This window comes from Oncorhynchus kisutch, linkage group LG6, assembly GCF_002021735.2.
Source record: "Oncorhynchus kisutch isolate 150728-3 linkage group LG6, Okis_V2, whole genome shotgun sequence".
Taxonomy (NCBI): domain Eukaryota; kingdom Metazoa; phylum Chordata; class Actinopteri; order Salmoniformes; family Salmonidae; genus Oncorhynchus; species Oncorhynchus kisutch.
In genome coordinates this window covers 51005184-51021368 of record NC_034179.2, presented here as the reverse complement: position 1 = coordinate 51021368, position 16185 = coordinate 51005184, and the positions used below count along the sequence as shown (strand labels likewise).

The 16185-nt window shown below is 41.1% G+C and overlaps 1 protein-coding gene across 1 annotated transcript in view; it reads right to left on the bottom strand.

Moving 5' to 3' along the window:
• Positions 1 to 16185, bottom strand: part of LOC109891843 (follistatin-related protein 4) — a 257024-nt gene that overhangs the window by 45509 nt on the left and 195330 nt on the right. Inside the window, exon 6 of the mRNA XM_031826907.1 lies at positions 14999 to 15119. Within this exon, the coding sequence (XP_031682767.1) occupies positions 14999 to 15119 (121 nt within the window). The remainder of the gene's footprint in view (positions 1 to 14998; positions 15120 to 16185) is intronic.

Genomic DNA, 16185 nt, shown 5'->3' with positions numbered 1-16185 from the left:
ACCCCAGTCAGTGAGTTTGACCTATATCTGTTGACCTGATATGTTTTTGTAAACTCAACCAAGTTAACCCAGATGGTACACTTTTTAGGGGACAAGTGCTAGCAACAACATTGAATGGAGGTAGCTAATTAGAGCCTATTAAGCATCCAACCATTGTAATCTGGGACCTCCAGCACATCTGTCTACAAGAGATTACAACCTTGTGGTAGTTATTACTGAATTGGATGCAGCTGAGAAGAAACAAAACACTAAATTTGTGAATTTTGTGGAAACTTGCCTACTTGTAACAAGCATGGAAACAATAATTTTTGCTACAGACTGAAATTTCCACCAGTTACGTGTTGTTAGTAGAGTGACTTGTTATAGTGTAATTACACATGTAGGACTCCTAAAGATGAAGTGTTACGAAACGTTGTTTGTATTTGTATTTATTTTGTCATATAAAGTGATGTGATACATCTCTTTCTCTTCTCATGTTTTCTCTCTGTATTGGTGGGCAAGGCAAGTGTAAAACCAAAGTGTATTTGAAAGTGGTATGGTAGTAGGTGCCAGGCGCACCAGTTTGAGTGTGTCAAGAACTGCAAAGCTGCTGGGTTTTTCACACTTAACCGTTTCCCGTGTGGATGTCCTTTGGTCCACCACCCAAAGGACATCCAGCCAACTTGACAGAACTGTGGGAAGCATTGGAGTCAACATGGGCCAGCATCCCTGTGGAATGCTTTCGACACCTTGTAGGTGTCCATGTCCACGAATTGAGGCTATTCTGAAGGCAAAAGGGGGTGCAAATCAATATTAGGATGGTTTTCCAAGTGTTTTGTACACTCAGTGTAAGTCTCTTTTACATTTTTATATTTGTATTTAAATCAACCAGAGCTTGGACTATTGTATTGTCTATTTTTAGTTTAATTCTGGATTGAATTGAAACAATAGCTGTTAATTACACGTGGCTTGATTAAAACCCTGAATGGGAGACCAAAGTGTATCTGTACATGAATCAATTCTCCAGTAGGAGGTGCTGCCCAGGCTATTGTTACTTTTTCTGATAGTTGATATAACATTGAAGATCTGACGTTGTTTTAAATGAACAAATTCAACTCCTGTGGTTGAAATTTCATCCTCAAAACAATAGTTTATATGCAAACTATTTTCAAATACAATGTATTTTCTACGTAGATTCCACGTACACTACATTGACAAATTATGTTAAAAAAAGTTAATTCAACCAGTTTGTGCCTAGTGGGATGGTTCTCCTTTTCAGAGCATTGTGGTACAGTGCAAAGAAGCTCAATTAGAGAACAATTGTCACGTACTGCAACTGTGTGACATGAAATAATAGCTTTAGTAATTAACCAAGCCATGAGAGCAAAGAGCAACATTCTGTCACGATGGGAAAGAAAGATAGTCAAAGGTTTCTAGAAAGATACTGATGAGTTGATTAAGTTGATTAATTGCTTTGGGATCTCTCCTTGGAGTCTTGGCTCCCACAGAAGGAAATCACTGGAGAAAAGGTCTAGAAGTCACAAGCCTGCCACGTTATTACATTGGTTCTGTCTGCTGGTGTATGCTAATTATCTGACTTAAACATTCTTAATATTCCTCTTATTTGAAAAATTATATTATTTTGACTTGAAAATGTGGAATTAATTCCTACAAAAAAAAAAATCTGTAATACCTGATTGTACAGTATAGAGATACCAACATTACCACTTTATCTCAAATAAAAATCAGTACACTGTCTTGCTGTTTCCACAGTTCACATAGAGGTAAGGACAACATTACAACATGGGCTATGTTTAAACATTGGGAGTTCTGCAGGACTGCCTTGATGAACCACACAGCATTGGAAAGCTTGTCTCTTTGAGCTCTACCATTGAGCAAGCTAAATGCATGATTTCCTCAAGGCAAAACTATGTTGCTGGTAGTCTCTTAGCCAAGCAGGGATATACTGACATTGTCTCTGGAGGCCTGAGGATTTCAGCTGAGTTAGAGAAACAGCCAATTCTCTGGAGAATCCACCCAGACATTTTCTTTCTCTTTTTCCACCTGCATCTTATACGCAGAGCGAGAACCAATGCGCTACAAAGAGTCTACAGTCTGTAAACAGGAAGCAACATCAGGTTAACATTCTGCTCTCTTTTCATTATGGTTCCCTCCAGAACAGAGGCTGAGGCCCAAATGGCACCCTATTTCCTATATATAATGTACTACTATTGACCAGGACCCATAGGGCTCTAGTCAAAAGTACTACACTATAAAGGGAACAAGATGCCATTTGGGACGCAGGCATTTGGGACGCAGGCGTTGTGCAGGTCTGAGGCTGATCGATACACTGTTTAGCTCTGTAGACCTGGGAAACTCAACAACATGCAGCTGGGAGAGAGAGAGCTACAGTAGGCCTATGTACATGTGGATAGGACAAGCTGTGTAGGCTGCTGGCTAATGGCAGCAGAAACCATCTTTTGTTCTATTACCTCCATCCTGTTAAATTGCTACCAGCAGCAAAATCCCATTGGGTCATTTATCTGTGATTTATTTATTTATCTGTGATCTATTGATCTATCTATCTATCTATCTATCTATCTATCTATCTATCTATCTATCTATCTATCTATCTATCTATCTATCTATCTATCTATCTATCTATCTATCTATCTATCTATCTATCTATCTATCTATCTATCTATCTATCTATCTATCTATCTATCTATCTATCTATCTATCTATCTATCTATCTATCTATCTATCTATCTATCTATCTATCTATCTATCTATCTATCTATCTATCTATCTATCTATCTATCTATCTATCTATCTATCTATCTATCTATCTATCTATCTATCTATCTATCTATCTCTAAAATGATATGAGCCAGGTGTAATGCGTTTGTCTGTTCAGCTCCTCATGCTCAGCCAAGGACACCAGGCAGTGAGGTTTCTCTGCAGAGTTGTAACAGACAGCCATTGTTTGATAGCTGGATCGGATCTTCCGGGATAGATGGAGGCCTGCCAGACTGCCAGACGGCTAGTGACCAGTCTCCCAAAGGCAGCGATGTTAAGCTTATCATCTGTCCAGTGGAGGAACAGATCAATGCCGCCCGACTCATTGAGAACAAGATGCGATTCGCCTGGGATGCAGATAGGTTGGTGAAGTTTGATAGCAGGTCCTGCTTCTGCTGCAGCTGAGCTAACCACCAGAGAATCTCTTCCCGAAGCTGCTAGATTGTGCAGCCTGGGCTCATAGACTACACGTAACATAATATGCAAAAATCTGCGACACTCAAATGAGTATGATATGTTATGTTTCGTGTGGTTATTTAAGACGGAAGGTTAAGTAAGGCAAAAATGAAAGGAAGGAGGCTGGTCGGGGTGGATGAGGAGGTTTATAACAAAAACGTCTAGCAACCCAAAGGTTTCAATCAATCAATCAAATGTATTTATAAAGCCCTTTTTACATCAGCCGATGTCACATAGTGCTATACAGAAACCCAGCCTAAAACCCCAAACAACAAGCAATGCAGATGTAGAAGCACGGTGGCTAGGAAAAACTCCCTAGAAAGGCAGGAACCTAGGAAGAAACCTAGAGAGGAACCTGGCTCTGAGGGGTGGCCAGTCCTTTTCTGGCTGTAGATTATAACAGTACATGGCCAAGATGTTCAAACGTTCATAGATGACCAGCAAGGTCAAATGATAATAATCACATACCTCGTTCAAAAGCATTTACATATTTTGTCCTGCACATTCAGCCTCTGAATGGCACACATACACAATCCATCTCAATTGTCTCCGGGCTTAAAAATCTATTTTTTTTAACCAGTCTCCCTCCCCTTACATGTTTGAGTCTCATCACGGACAACGTTATCATTTTAGCTAATTAGCAGCTTTGCAACCACTTAGTACTTTGTAGCTACTTTACAACTACTTAACATGTTAGCTAACCCTAACCTTAACCCTAACATTAACCCCTAACCCTATCCCCTAGCCTAGCTAAAGTTAGCCATCTAGTTAACGTTAGCCACAACAAATTGCAATTTGTAACATATCATATGGTATAGTTACATAAGACAGAAAGTTACGCAAGGAAAATGTAAAAGGAGGGTGGTTAGTCAAGGTGGGTAGGTATATAACGCAAACATCTAGTAACCCAAAGGTTGTGTGTCCAAATCTAATCATGGACAATTTTAGCTAATTAGCAACTTTGCAACTACTTACTACTTTACAACTACTTAGCATGTTAGCTAAACCTAACCGTAACCCCTAAACCCTAGCCTAGCTAACGTTAGCCACCTAGCTAACATTAGCATTAGCCAGATCGCCACCTTGCTAACGTTAGCCAAAACAAATTGGAATTCATAACATATCATGCATTGCAAATTTGTAACTTATTGTATGCATTGCAATTTATAAAATCGAATGTGCATTGTAATTCAAAACATTTCATATGAATTGTAATTTGTAACATATACGAAATGAACGATGGACATCCACAAATCTTGCACCTATCGCATTTGGGCCCAGCCATAAATAAAAACACTGCTAGCCTTCTAGCCAGTAGGATCCAAGCTTGGGTCAGGTTGGAGAGGTCCCAGCCACAGGGGCTAACCGCGACATTCGCTTGTAAGATAGTGTGGATAAAAATGCTTATCCAAACTCTAATTTCTTTGTATAGTTTGGGATAAATTGCAGAAGATTACGCTGAAAACAGACTAAAACAAACAAAGAATTGACACGCTAAAGAAATGAAAAACACCTATACCACATTCCACAAAGAAAGTCCTGCAGGCTCTATTTTTATCTTAACCTGCAGCTGGCCCAGAACAGAGCAGCATGTCTTGCTCTTCATTGTAAATGGAGGGCTAATATTAATACTATGCATGCCAGTCTCTCTTCCGACACATGTTTTTATGAGAAACATTAATGTGTTGGAAATTCCAAATTGTTTGCATAGTCAACTTACACACAGCACTGACATACACACTTACCCCACCAGACATGCCACCAGGGGTATTTTCACAGTCTCCAGGTCCAGAACAAATTCAAGGTAACGTACAGTATTATACAGAGCCATGAGTGCACGAAACTCCTTCCATCTTATATAGTGAAAGTGAACAGAAAACCTGGTTTCAAAAAACAAATAAAGCAACACCTCACGGCACAACGCCTCTCTGCCATGTGACCTACTTTTTGTGTGTACACACTGCCATGTATGTGTAACTGATAGATGCGCGCACACACACACACACACACACACACACACACACACACACACACACACACACACACACACACACACACACACACACACACACACACACACACACACACACACACACACACACACACACACACACACACACTGTCTGTTAATGTTTTTACATGTATGTAAATTGTAAAGTATTTTATTTAGAATGTATTTTTTGTTACGTGTCAGACCCCTGTAAAACTAGCTGTCACCATTGGCGTTGGCTGATGGGGATCCTAATAAATAAAAATGTAACTGGACGTGACTTGTGAATGGATGAGTATTAGTATGAATAAGAAAAGTGTAATCACTCAGTGGAATTGGTTTTCTATCATAAGAGATTTTCCCTAATGAAAACAAGTCTTCATTGCAGTATCAAATACCAGGCCTGTGTTTTTGCCATCAAAAACTATTCCGATTCCAATTTAGGAAATTCCGTTTGTCTTAATAACCTCTACAGGATCCTGGGCTTGCACCTGGGCTGGAATAATACAGTACTTTGTTGAAGCACCTTTGGCACTGATTACAGTTGCGAGTATTCTTAGGTATGATGCTACAAGCTACTCCTGCGTTGTCTTGGCCGTGTGCTTAATGTCCTGTTGGAAGGTGAACCTTTGACCCAGTCTGAGGTCCTGGGTGCTCTGGAGCAGGTTTTGATCAAGGATCTCACTGTACTTTGCCCCATTCATCTTTCCCTTGATCCTGACACCCAGACTAGTCTCCCAGTCCCTGAAAAACATCCCCACAGCATGATGCTGCCACCACCATGCTTCACCGTAGGGATGGTGCCAGGGTTCCTCCAGACGTGATGCTTGGCATTCAGGCCAAAGAGTGAAATCTTGGTTTCAACAGACCAGAGAATTTTGTGTGGGCTGTCTTACTGAGGACTGGCTTCCGTCTGGTCAATCTACCATAAAGGCCTGATTGGTGGATTGCTACAGCGATGGTTGTCCTTCTTGAAGGTTCTCCCATTTCCACAGAGGAACGCCAGAACCCTGTCAGAGTGACCATCGGGTTCTTGGTCACCTCATGGCTTGGTTTTTGCAATGAATGGGACCTTATATATAGTGTGTGCCTTTCCAAATCATGTCCAATCAATTGAATTGACCACAGGTGGACTCCAAAGAAGTTGTAGAAACATCTCAAGGATGATTAATGGAAACAGGATGCACCTGAGCTCAATCTCGTGTCTGAATACTTATGTAAACAAAAAAATATTATTGAAAAAAAAAATTGCAACATTTCTATAAACCTGTTTTTTGCTTTGTCGTTAATGGGTATTGTTTGTAGATTGCTGAGGATTTTAAAAAATGTAATCCATTTCAAAATAAGGCTGTAACGTAAAATGTTTTGGAAAAAGTAATATTTTCCTAAGGCACTGTATGTGAGGTCATTAGGCCTACTGACGGCCAATACTGATAGTGGATAATATTTAACATGATAGAAATATGAAACAGAGAAAGTAGCCTATAAGTAAGATATTCGAGAGTGCCCATCCCTTCAAGTTAAAGGGCTGTACAATTTATATTTGGCATAATGGCACAGCATTTGATAAACTTTGATGTGGGAAAGTTGATATGCTGATATGCTTAGGTTGGCTGCCATATGATTGGTTTCACATTTGTCTCCAGCAATATACAGTTGAAGTCGAAAGTTTATATATACAGTGCCTTGCGAAAGTATTCGGCCCCCTTTAACTTTGTGACCTTTTGCCACATTTCAGGCTTCAAACATAAAGATATAAAACTGTATTTTTTTGTGAAGAATCAACAACAAGTGGGACACAATCATGAAGTGGAACGACATTTATTGGATATTTCAAACTTTTTTAACAAATCAAAAACTGAAAAATTGGGCGTGCAAAATTATTCAGCCCCCTTAAGTTAATACTTTGTAGCGCCACCGTTTGCTGCGATTACAGCTGTAAGTCGCTTGGGGTATGTCTCTATCAGTTTTGCATATCGAGAGACTGAATTTTTTTTCCCATTCCTCCTTGCAAAACAGCTCGAGCTCAGTGAGGTTGGATGGAGAGCATTTGTGAACAACAGTTTTCAGTTCTTTCCACAGATTCTCGATTGGATTCAGGTCTGGACTTTGACTTGGCCATTCTAACACCTGGATATGTTTATTTTTGAACCATTCCATTGTAGATTTTGCTTTATGTTTTGGATCATTGTCTTGTTGGAAGACAAATCTCCGTCCCAGTCTCAGGTCTTTTGCAGATTCCATCAGGTTTTCTTCCAGAATGGTCCTGTATTTGGCTCCATCCATCTTCCCATCAATTTTAACCATCTTCCCTGTCCCTGCTGAAGAAAAGCAGGCCCAAACCATGATGCTGCCACCACCATGTTTGACAGTGGGAATGGTGTGTTCAGGGTGATGAGCTGTGTTGCTTTTACGCCAAACATAACGTTTTGCATTGTTGCCAAAAAGTTCAATTTTGGTTTCATCTGACCAGAGCACCTTCTTCCACATGTTTGGTGTGTCTCCCAGGTGGCTTGTGGCAAACTTTAAACAACACTTTTTATGGATATCTTTAAGAAATGGCTTTCTTCTTGCCACTCTTCCATAAAGGCCAGATTTGTGCAATATACGACTGATTGTTGTCCTATGGACAGAGTCTCCCACCTCAGCTGTAGATCTCTGCAGTTCATCCAGAGTGATCATGGGCCTCTTGGCTGTCTTCAGTCTTCTCCTTGTATGAGATGAAAGTTTAGAGGGACGGCCAGGTCTTGGTAGATTTGCAGTGGTCTGATACTCCTTCCATTTCAATATTATCGCTTGCACAGTGCTCCTTGGGATGTTTCAAGCTTGGGAAATCTTTTTGTATCCAAATCCGGCTTTAAACTTCTTCACAACAGTATCTCGGACCTGCCTGGTGTGTTCCTTGTTCTTCATGATGCTCTCTGCGCTTTTAACGGACCTCTGAGACTATCACAGTGCAGGTGCATTTATACAGAGACTTGATTACACACAGGTGGATTGTATTTATCATCATTAGTCATTTAGGTCAACATTGGATCATTCAGAGATCCTCACTGAACTTCTGGAGAGAGTTTGCTGCACTGAAAGTAAAGGGGCTGAATAATTTTGCACGCCCAATTTTTCAGTTTTTGATTTGTTAAAAAAGTTTGAAATATCCAATAAATGTCGTTCCACTTCATGATTGTGTCCCACTTGTTGTTGATTCTTCACAAACAAATACAGTTTTATATCTTTATGTTTGAAGCCTGAAATGTGGCAAAAGGTCGCAAAGTTCAAGGGGGCCGAATACTTTCGCAAGGCACTGTACCATAGCCAACTACATTTAAACTCAGTTTTTCACAATTCCTGACATTTAATCCTTGTAAAGATTCCCTGAATTAAGTCAGTTAGGATCACCACTTTATTTTATGAATGTGAAATGTCAGAATAATAGTAGAGAGAAATAATTATTTATTTCAGCTTTTATTTATTTCATCACATTCCCAGTGGGACATAAGTTTACATATACTCAATTAGTATTTGGTAGCATTGCCTTTAAATTGTTTAACTTGGGTCAAACGTTTTGGGATACCTTCCACAAGCTTCCCACAATAAATTGGGTGAATTTTGGCCCATTCCTCCTGACAGAGCTGGTGTAACTGAGTCAGGTTTGTAGGCCTCTTTGCTCGCACACGCTTTTTCAGCTCTGCCCACAGTCCCTCCCGCAGCAAAGCACCCCCAGAACATGATGCTGCCACCCCCGTGCTTCATGGTTGGGATGGTTTTCTTCGGCTTGCAAGCCTCCCCCTTTTCCCTCCAAACATAACGATGGTCATTCTGGCTAAACAGTTCTATTTTTGTTTCATTAGACCAGAGGACATTTCTCCAAAAAGTACCATCTTTGTCCCCATGTGCAGTTGCAAACCATAGGCTGGCTTTTTTTATGGCGATTTTGGAGCAGTGGCTTCTCCTTGCTGAGCAGCCTTTCAGGTTATGTCGATATAGGACTCATTTTACTGTGGATATAGATACTTTTGTACCTGTTTCTTCCAGCATCTTCACAAGTCCTTTGCTGTTGTTCTGGGATTGATTTGCAATTTTCGCACCAAAGTACTTTCATCTCTCCTTCCTGAGCGGTATGACATCTGCGTGGTCCCATGGTGTTTATACTTGGTACTATTGTTGGTACAGATGAACGTGGTACCTTCAGGCGTTTGGAAATTTCTCCCAAGGATGAACCTGACTTGTGAAGGTCCACAATTATTTTTCTGAGGTATTGGCTGATTTCTTTTTGATTTTCCCATGATGTCAAGCAAAGAGGCACTGAGTTTGAAGGTAGGCCTTGAAATACATCCACAGGTACACCTCCAATTGACTCAAATGATGTCAGTTAGCCTATCAGAAGCTTCTAAAGCCATGACATCATTTTCGGAAATTTTCCAAGCTGTTTAAAGGAACAGTCACTGGAATTGTGATACAGTGAATTATAAGTGAAATAATCTGTCTGTAAACAATTGTTGGAAAAATTACTTGTGTCATGCACAAAGTAGATGTCCTAACTGACTTGACAAAACTATAGTTTGTTCACAAGAAATTTGTGGAGTGGTTGAAAAACAAGTGTAATTTATATTTATAATTCCCTCTTCCAAATGGATTACTCATTTATCTAGCTCTTATCAATAGCTCTTATCAAGTTGTAAAGTACAGTGCATGAAGAATGGTGTTATTTCTATCAGAAAAAAATAAGTAGCTGTTTTTTCCACTTGGAATCGGTAGGTTCGCTAGGTCTTATTCATTGTTCCCTCACATATAAAGGTGGTGGAATAATTAGGGAATTAAGTCATGGTCAGAATACGGCGTTTCTGTAGACACACCTCCGCAACACCTTCATTTATTTGATCTCCACCTAAAACGGGCGTTTCTGTAGACACACCTCAGCCACACCTTCATTTATTTGATCTCCACCTAAAACGGGCATTTCTGTAGACACACCTCCGCCACACCTTCATTTATTTGATCTCCACCTAAAACGGGCGTTTCTGTAGACACACCTCCGCCACACCTTCATTTATTTGATCTCCACCTAAAACGAATAGCATGCTATTCTCATCCTTAAAAATTCAAGTGTAGAATACACCTAGAGGAAAAAAGTGCATAAAAAGGGAATTACAATCCAATTACCCGCTTAACTCGGTTCGGAATTGGGCCCTTACAGCGAACCCAGTGAAGCAGTACAAGTACGATGAACACACTGCATCTTTGTTGTAGTCTTTGTTATCATACTCTTTCAAAAGGTGTTTTTTTCTAAGCTGTTTTTATGTTTCTTTGAGGCCCAGCTCTCCACAACAGTTTGGGCTGATCAGAGGAACACTCTTTCTGGGACAGACTCTCTTCTCCAGGGGAGGGGGGGGGGCCTGGGGGACACACGCACTTGTTTTAAAGTTGCAGAGGGAGCAATGAAGCTCACAAAATGAATCAATCAATGGAGGCATGATAATGAATTATTTCCTTGCTGGAGCGAGAGTTGGAGGGAGAGATAAAAGAAGACCCCGTGCTGTGCTGCTAACAGCCGGGGGGCCTCAGTGTGTGAAAAACGGTGTGCCGGAGCCTGAGGACCGCTAGCGAAAATGTGATGGTGGAAAAACAACGAGGCGTTGTTGGAGAGGAGGATGGAGGAGTAGTGGAATTTGGGTGTTCAGGGGTTAGAGGTCAGGCCGTGCTATTCCTGGGACACGACTCCGATAAATTAGAGAATAACTATTAAAGGGGTAAAATTAAAATTGATATTAGATGACTGGTAGCACAACGGCTCTCCAGCAAATGTTCACCTTTTAAATGATAAACTCACTGATGATTATGGAGATAGGACATATTAGAGTTTTACATTAAGTTACAAGTGTTCTTTTATCACATCTTGTATTACATTTCCCCCGGTTAAGAGAGTCTTCTATTCAAACTCAAGGATTGGAGAATATTAAGACTTTCAATTAAATAGTAAGTTCTCATGTATAAGAAAAGAAAGACAAACATCCTTTCTGTGAACTCTGCGGAAGTCTTTGTATTTCACAATTCTTTTGGCTGGCAAACAATGAGTTTCCAACATTTGCCTTTAATTGGTTACAGGCTGACAGGCAACTGTCGTAACACTAATGCACTACTTTTTCATCCCATTTATAGATTTATATCACTGTCTATGTAAACAAGTGGATAAAGATTCTGTCAGCCTAACAGGGATATTGATTTTATTAGCATTATACTGCTCTGCAATAGCATTTGACATATGCTTGGATGTTTCTACTGTACAAAGAAAAAACCCTGTGGTATTTCATGTGTCTTCAATGTTGAAGATGTTGGCTCATATTTCTTATTTGAAATTTGATACTTATTGAAGTCTCTGGGTACGGAGATATTTTGCTTCGTCTTCCAGACACACATTGTACCTGTGCATTTTAGGCTCAGTGTATCAGGCAACTTAATGAGCGTAGACACATTCTTTCTGTACTGTCCTCCTCTTCTCTTCTCGCCTCTCTATAGGGAGATGGCGGCATTGTTAAATGTCTCACAAAATAGATTATTCCAAGATCAGAGGTACCTACAGTTGCCATGGAGACTCACTTTGCTTGTCTCACTGCGTTATGCAGAACAGAGGAATCCTCTGGCTTCTTGCCGTTCGCTGTCTTACCGTTGGCCATATTTAAGGGGCTGCCGAGGGAAACTGTAAAACGGTGGATGTGTGGAGGAAGAGATGTGATGACAGGACATCCTCTGTTTCTGTCACACTCAGGGACAGAGACGGTTATTAAGGGCTAACACAGCAAGCTGACAGAATGTAATTACCCCAGCACACAGCTGACACAATGAATGTGCCGGAAACCATACAAATACGGTATTGGCAATTAGCCGTGAAGGCCATGGCGTCGTCTAATGAGCCTTAAAAAAAAACACCAACGTGGAACAGAGAGGAGCTGGAAGAGAGGAGCCAACCTGAGAGGGAGGCAGGTGGAATAGACCTTAAGTACAGTTATCTTAAGTCACTCTCTACTATGTGCTTAACTATGGATATTCACCACTCACTGCAGGCTACAACTTCATGGTTACTTGTTGGACAATGACATGCAGATATGATCGAGGTTGTCCACAGTGTCAGCTTATGATCTAAATTTAGGCTGTTTTTCACTTACTGGGAAAGTCAGAAAACCATGAAAAATGTGCTGCGACAGCTTTACGGTGACGGACAGAAGCTTTGTCTTTCAATGAGTGGGATTAATTGACTATGCCTTTGCTAATGTAGTCATTTGCATCCCTTGAAAAGCGGTGATCTCCTTGTGATAAGCATACCCTTCTGATGGCCTGTGTAATCTCCACCTGTGGAGGATAAGCATCACAGGCAGACAGGGGACTGGCGCGTGCCGCTCTTCCTGACCTACACCCAACACGGTCATTCATGCCCCTCCACAGCAAAGCCTGCCCCTCAGTACATTCCACCACACGCACACACGCACGCTCACACACCGACCCCTTTTCCTAGCCAATTACACTTGTCTCCCTTTCTTTCCCTCTTTCTTCCTTCCCTCCTTCCCCCCTGACCACTCTCTCCCCCCTCTCTGCCACCACACTCTGTTTCAGCCACTTGATTAATTAAGCAGATCTGCTGACTGTGCCTGCCAGCTCAGCTCACCATGTCCTTATAATTCCACTATTAACGGCAGCCATGAAATACAAATAGACTCCCAGCGAAGGGAGCTCTGGGCACAATGCCCCCAACTCCAGCATTCCCCCTCTCCTCTCCCTTCCCTTATCCTCTTCACTCCGTCCCATATGGATGCCTCTTTTCCACTCCCCTGGGGCACCACAATGCATCCCTCCTGCAGTAGAAAAGGTTTACAATGTTAAAGGGAGTACTACCACAGTGTGTAAGTATCTGCATGTCTGGACAAGCATCTGCTTCAATGGCTAAAACACATGTGGTCCATGAGGTTAATGTATCAGTTCACTCTAATAACAGCACATGTGTACCAGCCATTCTCTAGCACGATCTACCTTCACATTGGGTGTTTTTTTGTATTTTTTATTGAACACGGTCATTCATGCCCCTCCACCGCAAAGCCTGCCCATCAGTACATTCCCACACACGCAAGCACGCACACACACGGACCCCTTTTCCTAGCCAATTACACTTGTCTCCCTTTCTTTCCCTCTTTCTTCCTTTCCCTTCTTCCCCCCTGACCACTCTGGAATAGATAAATACTACACTCTACCGACTGGGAACACACCGGTTGAGTCACTGTTGTTTCCATGTCTTCTCAACAAAATGACGCTGAAACAACGTGGAATAGACGTTGAATTGACATCTGTGCCCAGTGGGTAGGGCACACACAGAGCACATCTTAGAGTTATTATACCTTTATCTCAGCACCTCCGTAGGCACTGCGGCAGGGATGTGCGTTATTCAACGGCCATTGCTTATTCTCCTTTGTGAAGAACGAGAGGTCTCTTCTTCCTTTGACTGAGTTGAGCTCTCCAAACTTTTCATCATTAGTCATGAATACTACTTTCCAACATTTCGTTAAATACTCATTAGGCAAAGATTCAAGTAGATATTTTTTTCGGACTGTGATTACAGCTGTACAGTTAAGCCCTCCTGTACAGCAAAGCCATCCTGACAGACCAGGGCAAAGGATCAAGCAAGAAGATGTTGGAGAGAGAGAGAGAGAAAAAGGAAACAACAACGCTGTGCTGAACTGCTACTGTCAGACACCTAAGTAGATCACTGCAAATACTATCACTTCCTGAAGGGGGGTGTCTAGAGCCAAACTGAACTCCCAGCTTTGGAATGGAATTTGTCTGCCTGCTATGGAACAGAACACTCTCTCTACGCAACAGCATCTGCAGAACGGGGCTTAACATTGAGTATTGCTGCCCAGTGTATCTACCAAGCATGGCATCTACAGGGGGAGGTTGTGTAGAAACACCTGAGCTTCCTGGCATCTCAACTTCAATTTCCCTCAAGGGAGAACAACTCTCAGGAACATCCATCCATAGCACATAAGCCATAAACCTCCTCTTAATAAAACATTCCCCCTCCTTGTTTTAGTCTTATGCAGCACAACAGTTAACCTTGAACAATGTCTGATCAATCACATGTTTTATTAGTCCCAACCCTCTCCTTCACCTCCCTGTTAAACCCCTTACACCTTCCTCAAAACAGACCCACCGCCAGCCATTCTCACAGCCCATCTGGATGCTAAAAGGAAAGTAACTGTATAATGACAACAATGATTCCACTAAAACCCAGTCATTACTATGGTTAATGACTGTTGAGGCTTAATGGACCTGTGTTTTTGCCCCGATTGTGAAAGCCTTCAAAATGGTGCCATGCCGCCTACTGGTAATGGCCTGATTTATCGCATATTGTGTTTCTAATCACAATGGCTGAAATGTATGGTGTATAGATATCCTCTCAAAGGTAAAGCAACCTCAGTGATAGGGGTTGCTCTGTCATCTTCCGTTCCAGCCCAAATCCAGTCTGCCATATTGGCTGTGCGATTATTCTTTATTAGGCCTGATGACCAGGTGCTCTCAACCACGGCTCACAGCTCAGAGGCCCATAATGATGCCTGGCCTGGCAAACAGGGCAGAGGATTGCAGGATTACTGGATTGCAGCGCAGCCTGAGTCAGGTTGATCTGGTCTGATCCGGTCTTATCCTGATGGGATGGGCTGAGAGAGGGAGGGAGGGAGAGAGGGAGAGAGAGAGAGACTGAGAGGGAGGTGGGGATTTTCAAGCTGGACTTACGAAAAGCGGTGTAGAACTCGTGCAGAGTGAGGTGTCCGTCGTTGTTGTAATCATCGTAGCGGAGCAGGTCCTGCATGGTGCACTCCAGCAGACTGTCTTCTAGGTGCTCCTTCATAGAGATCTGGACAGGAGGATGGAAACCATAGACTGTATTACAATGACTGTATTACATTCTATGATTCACATTCTAGTTCTATGGATATAAACCATAGGACTAAGTCAGATAAAGTACAGCATAACAACTGTCTTCCTTCATTCACTTAACTGTCTTACATCTTCTCTTAACCCTTATTTTAGCCTTGTTCTATCCTATATTTAATTCCCTTTGGAAAAAGTACAGGTGCAAACTATGCTTCTGGTGAGACTGGCCCCATTCTGTACATCTATAGAGGGAAGGAGAACCAATGTGTAGAGCTAGTCAAATACTGCTTAATTAACATACATTCATATATATATATATATATATATATATATATATATATATATATATATATATATATATATATATATATATATATATATACATTCATATATATATATATATATATATACATTCACATATATATATATATATATATATATATATATATATATATATATATAACAGATCATGACATTTAGTGACATCTTATTTCTATTTCTTTGATTTCTCTGATCTTGGATCGATTTTTCTCCCTTAAAAAAATGTAAATGTCTCTTTAAAGATTTCTTGGCTACGTGTCAACATTAATAATTACCAACCATGATTTGATCAGATCTTCAATCAAATCTTCTAAACTGCTGAGATGTGAGAAATAGTTCATAATGTATTTCACATCGGTCCTGTCTCCTCAAAGTAGAAAGGTGCAAATTGTCCGTCCCAAATGACACTCTATTCCATATATAGATTTAAAAGTAGTGTATAGCGAACAGGGTGCCATTTGGATGTAGGCAAAGTATTTTATTTTAGTTTCATGAGACAAAGAGTTATGTCATTTAGCAACCTGTTCTGTAAGCTAATAAAACAAGACAGCTATTTGTCACAACACTGCAACTAAATAATTGGAAGTATCTACCTTCTAAAAAAAGATCACAAACCTAAACCGTGCTTTAATGCAGAAACAACACATTCCCAAGTTCTCGCATGTCACCCCACTCTTCCGCACACTCCCCTGGCTTCCATTTGGAGCTTGCATCCACAACAACAC